Source organism: Salvelinus fontinalis, chromosome 28, assembly GCF_029448725.1.
Source record: "Salvelinus fontinalis isolate EN_2023a chromosome 28, ASM2944872v1, whole genome shotgun sequence".
NCBI classification, from domain to species: domain Eukaryota; kingdom Metazoa; phylum Chordata; class Actinopteri; order Salmoniformes; family Salmonidae; genus Salvelinus; species Salvelinus fontinalis.
In genome coordinates this window covers 12,210,685-12,234,577 of record NC_074692.1, presented here as the reverse complement: position 1 = coordinate 12,234,577, position 23,893 = coordinate 12,210,685, and the positions used below count along the sequence as shown (strand labels likewise).

At 45.0% G+C, this 23,893-nt stretch overlaps 1 protein-coding gene across 4 annotated transcripts in view; it reads left to right on the top strand.

Moving 5' to 3' along the window:
* Positions 1-23,893, top strand: part of LOC129826178 (citron rho-interacting kinase-like) — a 58,648-nt gene that overhangs the window by 15,986 nt on the left and 18,769 nt on the right. The window contains exons 3-25 of one of the 4 annotated variants that reach the window (XM_055886589.1): positions 3,423-3,521; positions 4,583-4,726; positions 6,292-6,411; positions 10,291-10,461; positions 10,569-10,622; positions 10,847-10,900; positions 11,444-11,584; positions 11,838-11,963; positions 12,587-12,682; positions 12,894-13,010; positions 13,460-13,569; positions 13,675-13,849; positions 14,563-14,760; positions 14,863-14,916; positions 16,760-16,957; positions 18,095-18,288; positions 18,369-18,504; positions 18,653-18,757; positions 18,913-19,053; positions 19,791-19,913; positions 20,067-20,286; positions 20,760-20,930; positions 21,205-21,228. In XM_055886589.1, coding sequence (XP_055742564.1) covers positions 3,513-3,521; positions 4,583-4,726; positions 6,292-6,411; positions 10,291-10,461; positions 10,569-10,622; positions 10,847-10,900; positions 11,444-11,584; positions 11,838-11,963; positions 12,587-12,682; positions 12,894-13,010; positions 13,460-13,569; positions 13,675-13,849; positions 14,563-14,760; positions 14,863-14,916; positions 16,760-16,957; positions 18,095-18,288; positions 18,369-18,504; positions 18,653-18,757; positions 18,913-19,053; positions 19,791-19,913; positions 20,067-20,286; positions 20,760-20,930; positions 21,205-21,228 — 2,881 coding nt within the window. In that variant the 5' untranslated portion in view covers positions 3,423-3,512. The remainder of the gene's footprint in view (positions 1-3,422; positions 3,522-4,582; positions 4,727-6,291; positions 6,412-10,290; positions 10,462-10,568; positions 10,623-10,846; positions 10,901-11,443; positions 11,585-11,837; positions 11,964-12,586; positions 12,683-12,893; positions 13,011-13,459; positions 13,570-13,674; positions 13,850-14,562; positions 14,761-14,862; positions 14,917-16,759; positions 16,958-18,094; positions 18,289-18,368; positions 18,505-18,652; positions 18,758-18,912; positions 19,054-19,790; positions 19,914-20,066; positions 20,287-20,759; positions 20,931-21,204; positions 21,229-23,893) is intronic. The other 3 variants (XM_055886590.1, XM_055886592.1, XM_055886591.1) reach the window with 3 other exon arrangements.

Below are 23,893 nucleotides of genomic sequence, written 5' to 3'. Positions count from 1 at the left end.
GACAGACATACAGTATTGCTTTGGTAGTGAGTGACCTAAAATATTGTTAGTGATTTCTCCTCGAAACTCAAAGTATGTGTAATTAACCATACCTTGGTATCGTCAGACATGATGTGTAGCCTATTGTAACAGGCTATTTGGAGGTAATACTGATAGTCCCTTTAAAAGCACACGGGTGAACCGTCGGCAGACGCAACTGAAGTGACATGAACGTTATCCTTGAATTTTACCAAGACATTGTTGAATACTCGTTTCTGATAGGCTTAAGCATAGGGATTCGTAAAATACATTATACACGTGATGTCACAATTAGGCCTAAATCTACTGCATAAATCCAATGGATTTGCTATATTTCTATAGTCTATTGTCTAAATGCTTTGTCGACAATATCAGAAAACAGATCATAGCGTGTAATTTATGGTTCATCAAGCATCCTCATCCTCTTCTTATGCATCATCATCCCCATGCTCAAAAACGTAACTCACTGCAACCCATTAGCTATAATTCTGAGGCTGCAAATCAGCAAAACTAACATGTGCAATAAATTATAATCACTTGCACTTAAAGTAGTTTAGAATCACTGATGTTCTCTGGGACTCGAACTATTTCAGCACTGTTGAGCTGTCGATGTCTGAGTTTGTAGGCGTTAGTGGACAGCGCCATGGTTCTGAAATGTTTTGAATCTGGGCAGCACCTGAGACAGTGCCATGGTTCTGAAATGTTTTGAATCTGGGCAGCACCTGAGAGAGTGGCATGATTCTGAAATGTTTTGAATCTGGGCAGCACCTGAGAGAGTGCCATGGTTCTGAAATGTTTTGAATCTGGGCAGCACCTGAGACAGTGCCATGGTTCTGAAATGTTTTGAATCTGGGCAGCACCTGAGACAGTGCCATGGTCCTGAAATGTTTTGAATCTGGGCAGCACATGAGACAGCGCCATGGTTCTGAAATGTTTTGAATCTGGGCAGCACCTGAGACAGTGGCATGATTCTGAAATGTTTTTGTTGACGAAGCAGCGGTGGCTTACATCCCACTGGTCACACACTGGTTGAATCAACGTTGTTTCCAAGTCATTTTAAGGAAATTATCTTGAACCAACGTGAAATAGACGTTGAATTGACATATGTGTCCAGTGGGATATACTTATGTTCTTTCTTGCGTGCAATGATGCACGAAGCAGAAAAAAACAGTGTTCGTTGTTTGCAGTAACTTATCTGCTGTTGTAATATCAGACGTGGTAGTTTCACCATTAAGTATTCCAGCTATAAAAATGCAGTATAAAGTCTCCCCAGTTATGGTAGATTAATTTAGAAAGACATGAACAAATCCAACACTGTTCTACCGAGTCCTTCTCAGCCAGAGGTGACTGACTGTAATGTCGCTAGTTATAATGGTGCTTTTAAAAACAATATTAGTTATTTGTAATTGCTCTCTGGGAGGTAATTATTACAGAGGATGAGCCCAGTTGCACAGCCTGCTCGCTTGGCTCATTATGGACAACTGGTGAGAAATTTAGCCTGCGAACAAGTCAGCCAGATCTGATCCCATCTGCTAATCCATGCTAGGCTACTGTAGCAACTTGCCCGGCCTGCACCATCCTTCATGGCACTGATTCTACACGCGCAGTAGGCTTATGGCATGCTGACATCCCACAACAATTACCCAGTTGGAATTACTTGCTGAAACTTCAAATCATACTTCCGCCCTAATATCAATCACATTTGACCTTAAGGAAGAACTGCCCTTTGAACAACATGTAAAGCTACTTACTGATTTCTCTTTTAAACTTCAAAATGTAGGCTTAAATTAACCTTCAATTAACCTGGTTGTCGTCAGCCATTATGTGTGACCCGTTAAGATGCCCGCTCTGAGTCTCTGATAATGTAGCTCGGTTGAAAACCCGTCTGTGAACCTTCCGCAGACACAATGAACTGAAGTGAATATGGACATTACCCATGGCATAAAGACATCATATTCATGACATCAAATATGTCTAGACGCCATAGAGATCCTCTTAAATTTGTATTCTAACAGCTGATTCTATGCCAGATGCATTGTTGACATCATTAGAAAACAGATAGTGTCACAGTCTATGCTGTTGACAGCCTACCCCAAAATCAAACAGTAATCCACGCCACCATGATAAGAAATCTATCAAATAGTTTTGACATATTACGCAGGATATGACAGAGTTCCTGATTCGAGATACTGTATATAAACAACAGGAAATGAAAAAATATGTTTATCTATTTCACACGTTTCTGGTGGTTTCTGCATGTGTTGGGGAATGGGGAGTGGATCTCTCAGAGCGCATCAACCCTGTCTTGCATTGCATCAATAATGTTATGTACCATTCAAATATACATTGCCTAAGGCTGGAGTGCTATACTCCATGCAGACAGTGCTCATTGTTCCTTTCACATGATGGATATATGCTACTCTGTCTGTTCGGATGTGATGTGTGAAGTGTTATCTTATGGGGTTGGTGATTGTTCTGTGTGAAGCCATAGTCTCTGTTGCATCATGGAATGCAGAATGTTATGTGAAACCCCTGGGCCTGTGGCTGTCGAAGCTCCTCCACTGAGCTGCTGCTGTGAGCAGGAGTGGGAGAGAAGCCCATGCTTAATAGACAGTGACAGTCTTCTTTTCTTCATTCTCCTGCCTCTCCATCTCAAAGGCTGCCAAATATAGAGAATAGTGCTTAAAGAGGCAGCCATGTGCATACACACTCAGAATCACGCTCTATTTTTAGGTTTGTCTTATTCCAGAATATACCCATACGGCATGGTCCACCGGTATGGTTCTAAGTTTTTTCACTCTGTGATTAAAAGTAGTTCTCAGAATAGATGCTAATTATGTGTGTGATTATGTAACATAAGGAGTATGCCTTCAAATGTAAAGCATCACAGATTGAGCTGGAGTTTTGTGCTACTTGGGCCCCTCAAGTGTTGGGTTTGGTCTGATTACGGATTTTTGAATTCTGAGTTTTGAACATGGGCATGAAAGGGCTCATTTAGTTATTTTGAATTCTTTGACTTGTGTTTCACTTGATTAGTTTAATTGTTTAATTACCTTAATTGTTTGATTAGAAGATGATTATGAATGGCACTAAAGGCAGCTTTTGTATGGGGTTTTCTGCTCTTAACCCTGTTTCCTATACAAGCTACAACATGTTGCTAGAAGAATACATTTAGGAAAAGGAATGTGATAGTCCATTTATGTAATGTTGTCACGACATTTAACATCAATTCAATGGTGCTGATCATTTCCCATTTGATAAACTGTAAAAGGCGGTGTGGTATAACATAATGATAGGAAAAGGTAAGTGCTGTAAATAAAAGCCCCACAGCTTTCAGGAGAGATTGTGTATATAGAGTGTTTACTGCAATTAGTCTCTCTCCCACGCTTTTTTTTCTCCTGCAGATTAGTGGTTACAGCCCTCAGCTCTCTAGATAAGACCTGCTAAAGACACCAAGACACTAAATACAGAGAGCATTGAGAGACACAAGACACATGTCACAGGTACTCTTATGTTTGATATACTTTGTGTGTGTCAAGTTACTCTGTGTGTGTCTATCAGTGTGTGTATATGATTATTTGTTGATGTCCTGTGACTGACTGATGGTTCTCTGATTTGAGACTACTGTTGTTATGTGGTGTCTGTGTTGTCACACCACATTACTGTGGTGCCTTGTGTTGCTACCCAGTGCTGTGACTCTATACCATAATCCTTTTTTGTGTGTTATGTTGTGATTGTGTTAGTGGTAGCACTCCAACACAGCATATAGTCTATGCACTCAAGTATGTACTGTGATTGCGTATCTGTGACACAGTTGACGGCCCTGCACCCGTGACTCTCAGTGCTCCTCAGGGGCTCTAATGGCTTCTTTAATTGCATTCATCCATCACCCAACTGGCTCATCTCTTAAACCACACATACTGAGATGAGCAGCTTGGCTTAGGAGGTAAGGAAATAGCTTCCTATAGCTTAAAGGAAAACTCCCCCCCTAAAACTATGTTTTGATATTTGGGTTCATTAGTCTATTGTTGATATAGTCCCAACATGTTTTGCATGTCAGCAATCAAGATTCCAATCTATATAACTTTTCAAAATACAGAAATACAGCTGGCGTGATGCATTTAGCATCATCTGATGCTGTATTTTGAAAGGTATATATCTTGAAAACTTGATTGCAGTTTTTGGGTGGAATTTTCCTTAAAGATTTTACCTCAAAATTTCTTCATAGTAGGCTGGGTTCAAAGGAGATTTGGCAACAGTCATTGATTTTTACATAATGGACTTAAATGTGCTGCTGTCTTTCACGTGCTTTCCTGTGAAGCACGGCTGCAATGATTAATCTATGTTTTCACTACTCTCAGCATAAAGTCTTCTTCAACCCCAATAGCTGTGATCAAGGAAATGCTTTGCACAGTCAAATTCAGTCCTTTGGTTTATTATAAATGGCCATGTTTATTACAGTAATATAAGGTTGTGGTCACCTGCAAGAGTTCAGTTGACATTGGGAAGATGAACTAATGCTGAAATTGACAAATAAAGCTGTCCTCCATGTTGCTGTATTCAGATGGAACAGGAGATCTCTTTAGTCCAGAGTAAGATGTCTGATCTGGAGTCAGTGCTGCAGCAGAAGGATGTGGAGCTGAAAGCCTCAGAGACACAGAGGACCATCCTGGAGCAAGACCTGGCTACCTACATCACCGAGTGCACAGTGAGTGGCCCAAGATCCTGACTTTGTGTGTGTGTGTGTGTGTGTGTGTGTGTGTGTGTGTGTGTGTGTGTGTGTGTGTGTGTGTGTGTGTGTGTGTATGTGTATGTGTGTGTGTGTGCGTGTGCGTGCGTGCGTGCGTGCGTGCGTGCGTGTGTGTGTGTGTGTGTGTGTGTGAGAGAGATTCCATAAAGCACTATGTGTGGGTGCTCGTGTGTACTACATGCAGTGTTGCCAACAGGCTTTATATAAACTCCTCTCACTATCAACTGCGTTTACTTTCAGCAAACTTAACGTGTAAATATTTGTATGAACAGAACAAGATTCAACAACTGAGACATAAACTGAACAAGTTCAGACATGTGACTAACAAAAATGGATAATGTGTCCCTGAACAAAGGGGGGGGGTCAAAATTAACAGTCAGTATCTGCTGCTGCCACCAGCTGCATTAAGTACTGCAGTGCATCTCCTGCTCATGGACTGTACCAGATTTGCCAGTTCTTGTTGTGAAATGTTACCCCACTCTTCCACCAAGTCACCTGCAAATTCCCGGACATTTCTGGGGGGAATGGCCCTAGCCCTCACCCTCCGATCCAACAGGTCCCAGACGTGCTCAATGGGATTGAGATCCAGGCTCTTCGCTGGCCATGGCAGAACACTGACATTCCTGTCTTGCAGGAAATCATGCACAGAACGAGCAGTATGGCTGGTGGCATTGTCATGCTGGAGTATCATGTCAGGATTAGCCTGCAGGAAGGGTACCACATGAGGGAGGAGGATGTCTTCCCTGTAACGCACAGCATTGAGATTGCCTGCAATGACAACAAGCTCAGTCCGATGATACTGTGACTTACTGCACAGGACCATGATGGACCCTCCACCTCCAAATCGATCCCGCTCCAGAGCACAGGCCTCGGTGTAACGCTCATTCCTTCAACGATAGACAATAAACTGGTCCAGCGAGGGTGGGTTTGTGCCCATAGGCGACGTTGTTGCCGGTGATGTCTGGTGAGTACCTGCCTTACAACATGGCCTACAAGCCCTCAGTCCAGCCTCTCTCAGCCTATTGCGGACAGTCTGAGCACTGATGGAGGGATTATACGTTCCTGGTGTAACTCGGGCAGTTGTTGTTGCCATCCTGTACCTGTCCCGCAGGTGTGATGTTCGGATGTACCGATCCTGTGCAGGTTTTGTTACACGTGGTCTGCCACTGCGCAGACGATCAACTGTCCGTCCTGTCTCCCTGTAGCGCTGTCTTAGGCGTCTCACAGTACGGACATTGCAATTTATGGCCCTGGCCACATCTGCAGTCCTCATGCCTCCATGCAGCATGCCTAAGGCACGTTCACGCAGATGAGCAGGGACCATGGGCATCTTTCTTTTGGTGTTTTTCAGAGTCAGTAGAAAGGCCTCATTAGTGTCCTAAGTTTTTCATAACTGTGACCTTAATTGCTTACCGTCTGTAAGCTGTTAGTGTCTTAACGACCGTTCCACAGGTGCATGTTCATTAATTGTCCTGAAAATGTTCCGTTTCTGTTTTTTGCTGAGTTTCATGTGTGTGTTTCAGAGTCTAAAGCTCAGTCTGGAGCAGGCCCGTATGGAGGTTTCCCAGGAAGACGACAAGGCGCTGCAGCTCCTCCACGGCATCCGGGAGCAGAGCAACAAGCTGCAGGAGATCAAAGAACAGGTAGAGGAGAGCGCCTCCCGTGGGGCATCAGATGCCTGACAGGAGTTGTGGGTGGTGGAGGGAGTAACACAAAGTTGCCCCTAAACGCTGTTTAACTGTAATGTTTAGGGTTAAGATTTGGGGAGGGTAAGCTGATCCTAGCTCAGTGCCTAAGGGCAACTTCTACACAGAGTGCTGTGGAGGGATGTGCTGTAAAGGGTTGATTGCCCATCCCTATGGGGTGTGAGTCGTGTGGGGTGTGAGGAGAGTGCTACCCTGTCAAAGCCGGGTTAATTACAGTGGAGGGTGTTGAGGCTTATCCACTGCTCCCTGTGTAGGTGGAGTCAGTAGACTGTTAAACATCCTAGGTCTGGATTCCTGACTACATGGAACCATATTCATGTGAATTAGTGTTGTCACTGTGGTTTCATTGCCTTTCTCGGATAATAGAGAAAAAGCCTTGAGTGCCACGTAATAGAAGTCTGAAATAGACGTTCTAGTAGCGATAACCTTCTGTGAGTGTCAGCATTGAGAATTTACTAGGAGTTTGCAGTATGGTGTCCAGCAGTGGGCGTGAACTCAAACGCACTCTGCCGTGCACACAGGACTTGTCCTGACCATAAAGAAAGTCTCAGTGGATATCTCTCTAGTAGTGGCATGCCTTTGCATAGTTCAGCGCCCCAGTACATCAAGGCGTCTCCTGTGTGTTTATCACTCGCTACTTTCAGAAGTGATGTAGTGTCTCCTGAGTCTCTGCTGATTGAGGAGTGTAGAGGAAGGATAGATTCACGTTCAGCACACCATTATCCAAATAGTGTGTGTGTCTCCTTGTGTATGTTTGTGTGTGAGTTAGTGTGTTTGTGTTTGTGCGTGGGGGGTTTGTGTGTGTGTGTGTGTGTGTGTGCTCAATGCGGATACAACAATGATCTGATTTGGTGAAGGGTTGCCAAGTTCCTGAATTAAGATACTGAAAGATTGACAGCAGAGGACAGTTAGACAGTATGAAAAATCCCCCCCCCCCCCCCCCCCCCCCCCCCCCCCCCGCACAGAGCAGAATCCCTGGCAGTGGTTACCAGGCACAGACTCTATAGCGCAATGGTTGCCATGGCAATGTGAACCATCCATACCTAGAAGTGGAGAGTGTGCAGTGCCGCTGATGCAGTGGGCAGCCTGTCGTGATGAGGCGATGGGGTTTTGGATCTTACATTATGGGAATTGGAGTGCTGGTGTTTTATCACTGCACTGTAGTCTTCACACCCAATCCACGGTCACCGTGGTGGTATCGTTACCGCTTACTGATACGGCTAATGCAAACCTGGAAATTAGCTAAGGAAACGATTGATCCACTTATAGTTAAAGTTCATAAAGTGGTTCGTAAGTGTCATACATGAGAATGAGTTAGGCTATTGGATATTTGCAGAAGTACTTTCCTGCTTGATTTTGAGGGCTGCATAAGGTCTTGAACAGTGCCTCTCTCCCACGCTCCGTTTTAGGAGCCTGGAAGTCATATTCATATTTATGCAGAACGTATTCAGTGTTGGCTCAACAAGCAGGGAAGATTGGGGATATGAGCGATACAAGCTTTTCAGTGAGAGAAAGAGAAATCCATTGCAAGACAATCAGTACATGCAAATTCTGTAATTCTGAGAAGCAGTGAGAATTAAAAACTAGGCTAATTGGAACAGATCCCTAACACTGAATACAAAGCACGCAGGCTGATAGACTATAACTGGGATAAGACAACTATTCTACCTCTTAGTATTGTATCTGTGATAGGTAGGTTTAATCCAGTTCTAAGGCCTACCTAAAGTAAGCTTAATTTAACCACTTTGTCAACAAACTTACCTTTGGCACATCAACATGATTATTCTGTTCTGTAAGGCAGAGTGAAGAGTTAGAGGCAAAGCCCCCAGGACCACGGATTAGTCTCCCCCATTTTGAGAGGCTACAGCAGAAATATCACTCTCCCTGTCAGGGCTACACCTACTGCATTTGAAGCTCCCAGTGGGAGTGTGCAGGTCGGGACGATAGGGAGGGACTTCCTGTGTGATTGTGTGTGTGTGTTTGCATGTATGTGTGTGCTTGTGTGAGTTAGGTAATTCACACTCTGAATCAGCTCTTCTGGCGGGCACTGTTCCATTCTATTCACCATGTATTCCCCCTTTTTGCTCTCTCTCTCTTTAATCCTATCCCTTCCTTCCTGCCCCTGGCTCACTCCTCCCTCCTCCCTCCTCCTCCATGGGTATCACTCAGCTCTGTACTTAAGCCCAGGCCTAGTTCAGTTATCCTGCTAACTGATGTTTAAGGCTGCCAGAGATTTGCTGTGATCCAGTCAGGGACCTAGGGGACTGGGGACACCGAGGAACTGATATGCTGAGTCGGCCCGCTGGCAAAACACACTGTCATTTTGTATGAAGATTCTTTTCTACTTGAAATGGATGTTAATGTGACTCTACAAAGATATTAAATGAAAGGTCCCTGTGGTTTTAGGTTTATTCAGTTGATACAAGTATTGCTCAAGTGAAAACCTTTAATTATCATTCCAATTATCAATTTAATTTACTGTTTACCTTTTTCTTCCTCAATTCATAGCGTCATGCCATGAATCCTAATTGACAATGCCAATCATCATTTACTCAAATAGCAAATGCTTTTTGTATCTTAATTAACGTTATAAGGAGGTCCAAATATAATTTGGGAGGAAATTGTACTGATTATGAAATTCCGTTGTCTTTCATTTTAATTTTTAAAACACGGCGTGAGTCATTTATTACACATGACATTTTCTTATTATAATAGTTAATGACTCATGAAGTGTCTTCCTGTCACTTACTGTAGACAACAGGCGGACGTCCTCGGAGACACGCTTTAAGGGTTGACGGAGGAACACTTAGCAAGGTTTGAAACTGAATGGAAACAGGAGGAGAACTTTTAAATGAAAAGGGACTAACGAGGCGCTGGCTGGTGCTGCTGATGTTATCTGCTGCGCCTGTCGTGTTCCATTGTCAGGGTGTCCTCACCCTTCCCAGGCACAGAGAACATGCTACTTTTCATTAGCCTCTGCTAGTCCTAACCAGCCTGGTTGACAGGACTGCTGCATGCCCCGTGACCAGACCACGAGATGGAAGTGAAAGCTGTTAGCCATAGCTAATCATTCATTAATGCACCTGTACATAGCCCATCTATAATTTAGCCCAAACAACTACCTCTCCCCCTTCTGTATTTATTTATTTATTTATTTTGCTCCTTGGCACCCCATTATTTCTATCTCTAATTTGCACATTCTTCCACTGCAAATCTACCATTCCAGTGTTTTACTTGCTATATTGTATTTACTTCGCCACCATGGCCTTTTTTGTTGTTGCCTTTACCTCCCTTATCTCACCTCATTTGCTCACATTGTATATAGACTTATTTTTCTACTGTATTATTGACTGTATGTTTGTTTTACTCCATGTGTAACTCTGTGTTGTTGTATGTGTCGAACTGCTTTGCTTTATCTTGGCCAGGTCGCAGTTGTAAATGAGAACTTGTTCTCAACTTGCCTACCTGGTTAAATAAAGGTGAAATAAAAAAATAAAATAAAAACTTTAGAAGAGAAGGACACTAATTGATTTTAGCTGATGCACTTCTTCTCTGCCCCACCTCTTCTTGTTCCATAATGCTTTGTTCAATAGATTCCATTACACAGTATGTCCTTTTCTGTCTCTTCGTTGTACCTCTCCTCCCCATCCCTCCCTCTCTCATGTCTGCCTATCTAATCTCTTTCTGCGATGCTTTCCGTTCCTTTCTATTTACTTGTTATTTTTTGGCACTCATCCTTCTCCCCATGTCTTTCACCTCTGCACTCCTCCGCTATCCCTCTCTCTCATCCCTCGTTCCTCTCGCATCCCTCTGCAGGAGTACCATGCCCAGCTGGAGGAGATGCGCGTGGCCATCAGGCAGCTGGAGGAGGACCTGTCTGCAGCCCGTCGCCGTAGCGACCTGTACGAGTCGGAGCTGAAGGAGTCCCGTCAGACCAGCGAAGAGCTGAAGAGGAAAGCAGCTGACTATCAACAGAGGATGCAGAAGGTTCTGTAGCTGTTCACTCTGATATTGATCTCCTGTCTCAAACCCACGTTCAGAGAACTTGAAAGGCATGTGTTGGTTTAACTGATTTTCAGCTTTTTTTCTTACAGGCTAAGGAGCAAGGCAAAACTGACACGGAGGAGCTTCTGTCAAAGCTGGAGAAGGTACCGCTTCAGTTCCATTGGCTCACATGTTGACATCCTATATGGTTCGATATGGTCCTTCAAGGAATGCTGTTCAGTCAATGGTTAGGAGACAAATGCCAAATTATAAAACAAAAGTTATTATGAATGAAACAATGAAGATGGTTTGGGTGTAAAACTCTTAGGGACCAAGGAATGTGTAGCTTAAAAGGTTAATGTTCTCTATCTTTCTCTTTCTGTTTCAGGCCAATACTGAACAGCAAGTGAAAATTCAGGATCTCCAAGATAAGCTTGCCAAGGTAGAATATTTTGGTTGAAAACTTCCTGGATAATGAATTCATATTCAGCATATGCTGTAAGGGGAGAAGATATGTTCACCACACACAGACATGTGAAAAGTCCTGTTTCTCTCCTGCTAATGATGCGTGTCAACTCCTCATTGTCCTGTGAAGCAGATGCTGAGTTGTGGCCTGAGAGTAATTCAACTGTCTCCGCTAAAACCATCAGTAGTTTGTTTCAGCTTCATTGCCAGCTATCAAACTATTCTGCCCCTGTCAGACAATGGCTGGTTTCTCCATTTATTATGTTTTATACAGATGAATATACATTTAATACCCTTTTCGAAAACTTTATCATTTTCTTTTTATCCAAACGGAATTCTCTAAGCTGTATGGGCCCACATTTTAGAGGCACAATCAATCACATTTTCACCCAGTATTCTACGCTATTCATGGATTCAATTATCAATCAAGTCTTTAGAGTTTAAACTACAACAGTTTAAAGTTATTTCAATGTAAGATAGATGACAGACAGTGTTTGTTGTACCCCGGCCCATAACACAGGCAGTGAAGGGAAGTAGTGAGACCACAGATCTCCTCCATAGTATTCGGGTGGCTAAGGAGCGCATGGAGCGTGAGCTGGAGAGGCTGCAGACCAAGGAGGACTCCAGTGACAGCCTCCGCAGACGCCTGAGGGAGACAGAGGTATGCAGTACTGACACATATTAGACAATAACTGCAAAGAAAGGACTCATTGAGACAGAGCTGGATAAACTCCCTGTTACTGTTGGCAGCAGATGTTCTCTAGCCTGAGCGGTGTGTGTGTGTGTGTGTGTGTGTGTGTGTGTGTGTGTGTGTGTGTGTGTGTGTGTGTGTGTGTGTGTGTGTGTGTGTGTGTGTGTGTGTGTGTGTGTGTGTGTGTGTGTGTGTGTGTGTGTGTGTGTGTGTGTGTGTGTAGGATGGCAGGAAGACCCTGGAGAACCAGGTAAAGAGGCTGGAGATAGTGGAGCGCAGGGAGTGTAAGCTGAAGGAGGACATGCAGAGCAAGGCCCAGCAGATCCAGCAGATGGCTGATAAAATCATGGTAAGGGGAGGGGAAAGAGGGCACCTCAGCCCCCCACCGGTCCTCACAACTTTGCCCTTCGTTGGAGGATTGCTTTCCATCCGAGTGAGCATCACACAAGCCCTCCGGGAATATGTGTTCTCACTGCTCATACAAGCACACACACTCGCTCTCTTAGTTACACACACATATACACACACTCTCTCTCTTAGTTACACACACATACACACACACACACACTCTTTCTCTTAGTTACACACACACACACACACACTCTCTCTCTTAGTTACACACACACACTCTCTCACTTAGTTACACACACATACTCACACACACTTGTTATTCAGTCTGTGCCAAATCCTAATTGAGATCTGCAAGCGCATGTGTAGTGTTAACGTATCTCCACGTTATGAGCGTGAATCTCACATTAGGATTCGGCCTTCCCTCTTTGGAGATTATTTATAGCGCTCTCTCTCTCTGTCTCAGACCCAAAAGTGTTTGTTTTCTTTTCCTGAGAACAATTATTTGTAGCATTTTATCCTTGCTGTACTGAATACTTTTGTGGTGTTGGGTCCTGAATTGAAAGGGGTCAATAAACAATGTACTGTACTGTAACGTGTGTGTGTGTGTGTTTGTTTGTATAGCACCTGGAGGAGAGTCTTCGTGAGAGCCAGTCCACAGGCCAACGAGTGGAGACACACATGGAGCAGAAGGAGAAGCTCTATGATGAAAAAATCAAGGTAGAGCCTCAAGGGACCTCTACTGTTCATTACAAACATTCTGCGCTGTATAATGTTATGGGCTACTGGTGTATTTACATAGTTGGGGAAGGTTGTCGGCTATAACTGGAACACAGATTTCCTGGGCAGGTTCCTTGGATCCCGGTTCTGGGCCTTGATCCTGAGCTCTAGCATGGTTGATCCTGTGTTGTATCTCTCTTATATTGACAAGGTTCTGGAGAACCAGATGAAGGCAGACATGGCAGATAAGGAGATGCTGGAATCCAGTCAGAGCAAGTATGAGGAGGAGGTCCAGGAGAAGTGCTGCATCATCAGCGAGCAGAAGGCGGTAAGAGCTGCTCAAGCTAGTTAGGATGTGGCCAGGCCGATTTTTACAATAATCACATGGACCTGGTTTATTTTTCACATTAATCACACTGACTTGGTTTATTACAAACTTCCAATAACCTTTTGCCAGGCAACTGTGATATACTGTACATGTGCTGTGTTGTTCTGACAATAGTAGTGAGCATTTGATACTTTATAAATGCGATGCAAACTGTCAGACATGTTGAGGCTGCATGTAAATGTGAACTGTCAGACATGTTGAGGCTGCATGTAAATGTGAACTGTCAGACATGTTGAGGCTGCATGTAAATGTGAACTGTCAGACATGTTGAGGCTGCATGTAAATGTGAACTGTCAGACATGTTGAGGCTGCATGTAAATGTGAACTGTCAGACATGTTGAGGCTGCATGTAAATGTGCTTTGAAACGTGTCTCTTCTGTCCATCCCAGACCATCAATGCCATGGACTCTAAGATGGCCAGCCTGGAGCAGAGGATTGCCGAGCTGTCTGAGGCCAACAAACTGGCAGCCAACAGCAGCATCTACACCCAGAAGAACATGTGAGTGTTGTGGACTATCTCAGTTAGTTACATAATTCATTAGTTAGTTAGGAAGATTGTCTACTGACTGTGTTGCGTGTCTATTTATCTGTCTGGGTTGGACAGGAAAGCCCAGGAGGAGATGATCTCGGAGCTGAGGCAGCAGAAGTTCTACCTGGAGTCCCAGGCTGGGAAACTGGAGGCCCAGAATGCCAAGCTGGAGGAGCATCTGGAGAAGATAAGCCAGCAGGAGCAGAGCAACAAGAGCCGAGTGCTGGAGCTGGAGACGAGGCTGAGAGAGGTGAGGGGAGAGGAGAGGAAAGAGGAGATGGTGAGAGAACGAGGGCAGACAGGGGAGGCGAGGGCAGGAAGGTTGGGGTCACATGAAGGAGGCGAGGGCAGGAAGGTCGGGGTCACAGGAAGGAGGAGAGGGCAGGAAGGTTGGGGTCACAGGAAGGAGGAGAGGGCAGGAAGGTTGGGGTCACAGGAAGGAGGAGAGGGCAGGAAGGTTGGGGTCACAGGAAGGAGCAGAGGGCAGGAAGGTTGTGGTCACAGGAAGGAGGAGAGGGCATGAAGATTGGGGTCACAGGAAGGAGGAGAGGGCAGGAAGGTTGGGGTCACAGGAAGAAGGAGAGGGGAGGAAGGTTGAGGTCACAGGAAGGAGAGGGCAGGAAGGTTGGGGTCACAGGAAGGCAGGGAGGGAGGGCAGGATGGTTGGGGTCACAGGAAGGAGGAGAGGCAGGATGGTTGGGGTCACAGGAAGGAGGAGAGGGGAGGAAGGTGAAAAGAGGAGAAGGAAAAGAGGGCAAGGAGCCAGGAAAGCAGTCGGCGGGTTGGGCAGAGAGGGATGCCAGATAGAGGGGTCATGTAAGGTGAAAGGTCAAGCTCCACTGTGGGTCGTTGATTTGCCAGATCAGCATCTTTCTGACTCACTGACCTGATCTGGATCTCTCCTTCCTCTTCCTGACTCCTTTCTGTCTCCCCCTTCTCTCTTTGTGTCCCTCGTGTCGTTAGATGGGCTTGGAGCACGAGGAGCAGAAGCTGGAGATCAAACGTCAGGTGACAGAGCTGACTCTGTCGCTGCAGGAGAGGGTGTCTCAGATCAGTGGGCTGCAGGCGGCACGCCACTCCCTGGAGAGTCAGCTGCAGCAGGCCAAGTCGGAGCTGGAGGACACCACCGCTGAGGCTGAGGAGGAGATCTGTGTTCTCAGAGTGAGTGCAGGAGGGACACACATACCAGTCTGCTGTTATTACTGTGATGTTATGAAGTACGGTAGTACAGCCACCAAACCTGTCTCTCTCTCTGTCTGGTAGGCCCACCGAGATGAGATCCAGCGCAAGTATGATGCCCTCAGAGACAGCTGTGCGGTATGCCACCCCTTTGAATCACCTATTTTCTCTCTCTCTCTAGCGTTGTCTTTATCTTTCTCTCTGCTACCTCTCTTTCCCCTGTCTCTTTCTCTCTCTTTCTATTCTCTCTCCCTCCTTTCAGAATTCAAAGGCATTAATTGAGTTGAATCAGATAAGATCAGCTATTATAGATTTCCATTGACCGTGTTTCCAGCCATCACGCTCAATGAGGCCTTTGTTTTTCCAGGAAAAAAGTAGACCATCAATTAGGTTATCCGTCTGTTTTCAATCCACACTGCTATTTCTACTATTTAGAAAAATATCAATTTGTTTTATGCGGTTCCTCCATATCTTTTTTGCCAAGAATAGAACTAAGTCTTGTATTTAGGTTGATGTGATGAATAATATATACCCATATCTTTTCATATCTCTTTGTCAGCGAGCGCGTGAAAACTAACCCTGGGAAGATGAGGTTATTGTGTTGTGGTGGGGGATTTAAAAACCTTCAAAGTCACATTGTTTGAATCACTGCTGGGTCTCATTGTGGTTAATACATAATGGTCTCTCTTTATCCCCTTGCCCTACTTTTGTGATCCTCCCACTCGCAAGCTGTTGAGAAAGAGTATTCTCCCTAGATTCGGCTGGCCGATATCCAGGCAATCATTCCCAAGTTCGGAAACAAATTAAGGTTGTTATGCCTGGCCCCCCATGTCTATTTTTGTGTATGGCACCTATTTGTTCTGTTTAGATCATTGATAACACAGTACTTCTTGCAGCCCTGCACCATTCAAAAACAGCAGAAATGAAACATGGGCAAGGTTGCATTGACATGAGGTAGTAGTATATCAATAATAGATACTGTTATGTACTGATGACAAGTGTTATGTAACATGCCTGGAGGTGAAGGTCTGGGTCCTTTGGCTGTTGTCGGGAATTGTCTAGGTTTTGTTTACACATCTTTAGAGGGTAGTGAATTCTAACCAAACCCACTGTAATAAATCACAAACATCTGGACGTTGGCATCAGTGTTAATCTACCCCGGGTACTGCTACTAGACTGTCCTGTGTTTCTGTGTATCCTTTAAGGAAGCTACAGAGCTTCAAACATGGCTTGTCCTGGAGTGTGTGTGTGTTATCATGAGCACCCAGTAGGATGGAGAGAGTACATTGCTGATGAACAGATCATGGCTTATCAGTCCCATTGTTGACCTCCCATCTCTTCTGAGTATTTTGTCATTTCAGAATTCCAGTCCTCAGCCCCTAGGGCTTGCCCCCTCACTCCACTGCCCTGTAGTCCTGCATGGTACAGAGCAGCCAGGCTCCCCAGAAAGAGGAATAACATCTAACTCAGCTTCAGAAACCTCTAACCTTCATTTGCATAGGGTATGCACTAGTATGCTGGCTGATTAAGAGGACATAATGGTGCAGATGAATAGATTATGCAGTTCCCTGCTCAGCCTGGAGAGTGACGTGAAGGCTGTCTAAGATAATGATGTTTCCATGGGTATTTATCTCTAATTGCAAAATGGTTGCCTTAGCGGGCTGTAATGTATGTAGAATTCACTGAAGGAAACTCATGTTGATCGTCTCAAGTGTTCGGTAATCCAACGATACGCTGTGTGGGTTCCAATTGAATCCATATGCTCTGGTGAGGACTTCTCACTCTTGTCCGTCAACGGTCATTTAAATGATGAGTCTTATGCCCTCCTCCCCCTTTCCCATCGATTGATCATTCTATTTCACTACATGATGAACAGGTCCACCACTACATCACTACATCGTAGTATACATTGAAATCATATACTGTTGTGTTGAGATGCTGGTAATGAACCTAGTGTAATTCTTCTCCATCCCTCCCTCAGGTGATCACAGACCTGGAGGAGCAGCTGACCCAGTTGACGCAGGAGAACGCTGAGCTGAACAGACAGAATTTCTACCTGTCCAAGCAGCTGGACGAGGCCACAGATGAGACAGAGGAGCGCCTGCAGCTGGGCCAGGACGTGGACCGCCTCCGCCGCGAGGTGGCTGACCGTGAGATGCACCTCAACAACCAGAAACAGGTGTGACTCACACTCACATCCATCCTGTTCAGTGTACACACTCTAATGTTACTAGAATGTGTTCATGGAGAGTCTAGTTTCTCATGTTCTTATTTCCTCTCAATTCAATTCAATTTAAGGGGCTTTATTGGCATGGGAAACACATGTTTACATTGTCAAAGAAAGTGAAATAGATAATGAACAGAAGTGAAATAAACAATAAAAAATGAACAGTAAACATTACACAAAAGTTCCAAAAGAATATAGACATTTCAAATGACATGTTATGTCTATATATTATTATTGTCCCTCCCTCTCTCTCTCTCTCTCTCTCCCTCTCTCCTTTCACATACATTTAATTTCACATATGCCCCAAAACACAAAACTCTCCTCAGTCCTCAACAATCAATTACAGGTGACACACACAAAAACATACACAAACACTTCAGCAGCTACTGTGATGAAGTGGAGTATAAATCAGGCAGAAGATACTGGACTGTTCTTTTGTTATGTAGCGCTAGCTCAGTGAGCAGAGAGAGGAGAGGAGGCTGTGTGACGCTGTGCTCTGCCCCTGTGGGAGGGGGTGTGTAGGCGTTCTGTAGCTTCATCTCTCAGTCTCTCTGTCCTAGCTAGTGGTTGTGTAACCAGGGATGGAAGTCATAGATGAGGGATCCGACCGTGAGTGGGAGGGATGTGTCATCCACATCGTTCCCAGGTAGTGTCAGCCCTGGATGCGTGGACTTCAGAGGACCATGGTGCTGCTGCAGCTATATTTGTTCCCCAGTGTTTGTCTCAAGCAGAGAAATAGGAAGCATAAAAACCTAGCTCAGTGTCAGCCCTATGTACAGTACATATGCGAAATGTATTGCCTTCATGAATCTATACAACTCTCAAAAGCACTTTCAACTGTGGCGCACAACCCATTGATTATCAGAATATGACAATACTGATGTTGGTTTGGGATAGTATGTCTATCACTCAGAGGGCTGCTTCATTAAGACTACAAAACACCATGAAAAGTTCCTTAAATGGTTGTATTAGTGTAAGTTTTTCCCCTGCAATCACTCTGTGTTGTTCATGTTGTCTGTAGGAACAGAACAGAGCAGTGCCTTCTATTCTCCTATTCTCATGTAACCTCCCCCCCATGTCCTGTGTTAGAACATTGAGACGCTGAAGACCACGTGCACCATGCTGGAGGAGCAGGTCCTGGAGCTGGAGACCCTGAATGATGAGCTGCTGGAGAAGGAGAGGCAGTGGGAAGCCTGGAGGGGAGCCCTAGAGGATGAGAAGAACCAGGCCGAGAGGAGGACAAGGGAGATCCAGAGACTGCTGGACAACGAGAAGCAGAACAGGTAACACAAACACACACCAACCCACCAACACACACAAACACACACACACTTATATGGCCCCCTCTCTTACTCCTGTTCAGGCTGCGTGCGGACCAGCGCAACTCAGAGGCTCGTCAGTCTATTGAACAGGCAGTGAAGGAGCACAAGGCTGAGATTCTGGCCCTGCAGGAGGCCCTCAAGGACCAGAGACTCAAAGCAGAGAGCCTCTCTGACACAGTGAGCCTTACTTGTCTGCCTGTTCATCTCCCTCTCTGTCTGTGTATACATCTGTCTTTCTCTCGGTCTCTCTCTGTCTGTCTCTCTGTCTCTCTGTCTGTTTGGCTAAAGCAGACCTGTACATCTTTTCTTGCCTCTGGCCCTCTAGCTGAATGAACTGGAGAAGAAGCATGCCATGCTGGAGATGAATGCCAGGAGTCTGCAGCAGAAACTGGAGAGTGAGAGGGAGCTGAAACAGAGGCTGCTGGATGACGTGAGTTATGCTTTCCTCTCATTCTGCATGTGTTGCAATTGAGTCATTCATATCATGTCATGTTAAAAATGCCTCTATTATAACCCAATATGTTTGTGCGTCTTGTGAGAAGTGAAACATCACATCATGTTTATACTGCTGGTGTCCCTCCACAGCAAGGTAACCTGCAGCAGCAGATGGATGTTCAGAAGAGCCACATCTTCCGGCTGACCCAGGGGCTGCAGGAGGCTCTGGACCAGACTGACCTGCTGAAGACTGAGAGGACTGACCTGGAGTACCAGCTGGAGAACATTCAGGTACAGCTACACTCCCTCACACACACTCACTCACATACACACTAACTTACTCACACACTCACTTACTCACACACTCACTTACTCACACACACACACACACACACACACACACACACACACACACACACACACACACACACACACACACACACACACACACACACACACACACACACACACACACACACACACACACACTCTCATTTACTCACACACTCACTTACTCACACACACACACTCACTTACTCACACACACACACACACACAACAGACACACACACACACACACACACACACACACACACTCACACACACACACACTCACTTACTCACACACACTCATTTACTCACACACTCACTTACTCGCACACTCACTTACTCACACACACACACACACACTCACTTACTCACACACTCACTTACTCTCTCACACACACACACACACTCACACACACACTCACTCACACACACACACACTCACTTACTCACACACACTCATTTACTCACACACTCACTTACTCACACACTCACTTACTCACACACACACACACACTCACTTACTCACACACACACACACACACACACACACACACACACACACACACACACACACACACACACACACACACACACACACACACACACACACACACACACACACACACACACACACACACACACACACACTCAGAGAGGTACGTTAGTAAAAATTCATTGCCTTAGTAATGTTCACTTAGCTCCACCTGCAGGCTGTGTTCTCCCATGAGAAAGTGAAGTTGGAGGGGACCATCACCCAGCAATCCAAACTCATAGACTTCCTCCAGGCCAGGGTGGACCAGGGGGGCTCCAAGAAGAAAAAGGTGAGAGTGGCCAGCTCACAGAAACACAGAGTACATGAATACATTTCTAGAGCACCTTTAACTAGCGTCTGTTATGGGCCTTTTCATTCTACCCCCAATCTTTCCTCAAAATGTTTGCATGTGACAGTTATTATGTCTGTGTGTGTGTTCCAGGGTCTATTTGGCCGGCGCAGAGAGGACCTGCTGGCTGCCATGGTGGCCCAGGGCCAGTCCCAGGTTCCCCAGCAGGTGTCCCCCGTACCCTCTGTGCAGCCGGTGCCCCTCCAGTACAGCGACATGAAGATGGCCCTGGACAAGGAGCGATCCCGCTGCTCTGAGCTGGAGGATGCACTGCAGAATATGAGACTGGAGCTGCGCTCCCTACGAGAGGAAGGTAAGGACACAGTCATCTCAAATAAACAGGAAATAATCCCACTAATGACCACGGCTGTAGTCCAGCGCATGCTATCGCTTCAAGCAGAACATCAAACTCACACCAGGCCCAAACAACACTCCCTTGTGACTTTCCTTTGATTCCTCTCTCTCTCTCTCTCTCTCTCTCTCTCTCTCTCTCTCTCTCTCTCTCTCTCTCTCTCTCTCTCTCTCCGTCTCTCTCTCTCCCACTCTCTCCGTTTCTCTCACTCTCTCTCTCTCACTTTCTCTCACCCACTCTCTCCATCTCTCTCACTTTCTCTCTCTCTCTCCTTTCTCTGTCTCCTTTATTTCTCTTTCTCTCTCTCTCTCTCCTTTCTCTCGCTCTCACCTCTTTCTCTCTCTCTCTCTCTCTCTCTCTCTCTCTCTCCTTTCTCTTTCTTTCTCTCTCTCTCTCTCTGTGTCTCTCACTCTCACACATATACACACATTCAGCAGTCCAGTACAAGCCTGTGGACCATGGTGGTACCCCTGCTACCCCTGGCACAACGCGGCAGCAGATGATGATGTCTGCCATGGTGAAGTCTCCTGAGCACCAGCAGGGCCCGAGCAGCCTGCTGGCTACCGCTAACTCTGGCCGCAGGAAGGAGGTTGCCACCCCCGAGGGTGAGTCCTTCTGGAGGAGAAAAAGGGGACATGGGAGTGTTTATGCCCAGCTAACACACTGCATCAGATGAGCCCTCTGTGTGGCCTTCAGCAGTGTGTCCATATTTCCATATAATGCAGTATAATTAAAGTAATAGACCACCCCTGACATAATAAAGATACTTGGACCTAAAATCACTCAGGCAAGCTTTCCTGATGGCTACTACTGTCCTACAAGAATTCCTCTTCCTCCTAATGCCTTAGACCTTTGTCCTTTTTCTCTCACACTCAACAGAGAGAAGGAGAGTCACTTTTGAAAGTAAGTTCTCCTAACTCATGGAGCCCGCAATTTGCTATCCCCTTCCTTTTTGCCTCTCTACCACACTCCGAATGGGCCAGATTTGAAAAGCTCTGCACTGGGATCAAGTGGCAGATGTTTCTATAGAGTATGGTATGCTAAGTTCTGGTTTCTAACGCTTGTATTGGAGTTTCCACTTTCCAGTAATGCCTCTCTACTAAATTATTCTACCTCTGGAATTAGTATTTACTTCAATTAATAACTAAAGTATTTTCATAGAATGTAACTTTACATGTCTTTACATACAGTACCAGTCAAAAGTTCGGACACACCTACTCATTCAAGAGTTTTTCTTTATTTTTACTATTTTCTACATTGTAGAATAATAGTGAATACGTCAAAACTATGAAATAACACATATGGAATCATGTAATAACCTAAGTGTTAAACAAATTAGATTCTTCAAAGTACCCACCCTTTGCCTTGATGATGGGTTTGCACACACTTAGCATTCTCTCAACCAGCTTCATGAGGAATGCTTTTCCAACAGTCTCGAAGGAGTTCCCACATATGCTGAGCACTTGTTGGCTGCTTTTCCTCATCCCAACCCATCCCAATCGGGTTGAGGTCAGGTGATTGTGGAGGCCAGGTCATCTGATGCAGCACTCCATCACTCTCCTTCTTGGTCAAATAGCCCTTACACAGCCTGGATATGTATTTTGTGTAATTGTCCTATTGAAAAACAAATGATAGTCCCACTAAGCGCAAACCAGATGGGATGGCGTATCGCTGCAGAATGCTGTGGTAGCAATGCTAGTTTAGTGTGCTTTGAATTCTAAATAAATCACTGACAGTGTCACCAGCAAAGCACCCCTACACCATCACACCTCCTCCTCCATACTTTATGGTGGGAACCACACATGCAGAGATCATCCGTTCACCTACTCTGCGTCACACAAAGAAACAGCGGTTGGAACCAACAATCTCAAATTTGGACTCATCAGACCGAAGGACAGATTTCCACCGGTCTAATGTCCATTGCTCGGGTTTCTCGGCCCAAGCAAGTCTCTTCTTATTATTGGTGTCCTTTAGTAGTGGTTTCTTTGCAGCAATTCGCCCATGAAGACCTGATTCACACAGTCTCCTCTGAACAGTTGATGTTGAGTCTGTAACTTGAACTCTGTGAAGCATTTATTTGGGTTGCAATCTGAGGTGCAGTTAACTCTAATGAACTTATCCTCTCCAGGAAAGGTAACTCTAGGTCTTCCTTTCCTGTGGCGGTCCTCATGAGAGCTAGTTTCATCATAGCGCTTGATGTTTTTTTTGTGACTGCACTTGAAGAAACTTTCAAAGTTCTTGAAATTTTCCGTATTGACTGTGTCACGTTCCTGACCTGTTTTCTGTTGTTTTGTATGTGTTTAGTTGGTCAGGACGTGAGCTGGGTGGGAATTCTATGTTGTGTGTCTAGTTTGTCTGTTTCTATGTCAGCCTAGTGTGGGTTCACAATCAGAGACAGATGGTAGTCGTTGTCTCTGATTGAGACTCATATATAGGAGGCTTGTTTTGTGTTGGGATTTTGTGGGTGTTTGTTACCTGTCTCTGTGTTTGTGTTCTGCACCAGATAGGTCTGTATCGGTTTTGCACATTTGTTATTTTGTATGTTGGTTGTAGTGTTTCACTTGTTCTGGTATTAAACATGTTTAACACTAGCCGCGCTGCACTTTGGTCCTCTCCTTCACCCCTGGAAGAAAACCTTTACAGACTGAACTTCATGTCTTAAAGTAATGATGGACTGTCGTTTCTCTTTGCTTATTTGAGCTTGCCATAATATGGACTTGGTCTTTTACAAAATAGGGCTATCTTCTGTATACCACCCCTACCTTGTCACAACACAACTGATTGGCTGAAACGCATTAAGAAGGAAAGAAATTCCACAAATGAACTTTAACAAGGCACACCTGTTAATAGAAATGCATTCCAGGTGACTACCTTATGAAGCTGGTTGAGAGAATGCCAAGAGTGTGCAAAGCTGTCATCAAGGCAAAGGGTGGCTACTTTGAAGAATCTCAAATATAAAATGTATTTAGATTTCTTTAACACTGTAACATTACAATTTAGAAAATAGCACAAATAAAGAAAAACCCTTGAAGGAGTAGGTGTGTCCAAACGTTTGAGTGGTGCTGTACATAAATCATAAAGACATTTTCATTCCTGGCTTGCGTCAGGTAAATCATTGTAGAAATGTAATTCAAACCAGCATATTGGATGATTGGACATTACCAGCTAACATAAAATCAACATATCATGTTAAAAAAGCCATTATGTGTTTGTGACACACAGTGTATGTGTCTGTATTCTACTTGGAGAAATGAGACTGAAAACATTTCCATAGTTCTCTGTTCTTGAGCTAAACTTTCCTCCCTCTAAGTGCACAGCTTTGGAAATCTGAAGCAATTGCCTTTACTTCTGTTTGCCTCCACTCCAATCCATTGACTCTCAGGCAGCTATCTGCCCTGCACCTTGAACCACTGCAACCCAGACCTGCACACCTTACAGAGGGGGGTTTCTTTTCAGCTTTTCACCTTATACCGCAATGTAGAAACCACAGGAGGTTGGTGGCACCTTAATTGGGGAGGACGGGCTCGTGGTAATGGATGGAGTGGGAATAAGTGGAATGTTTTCAAAT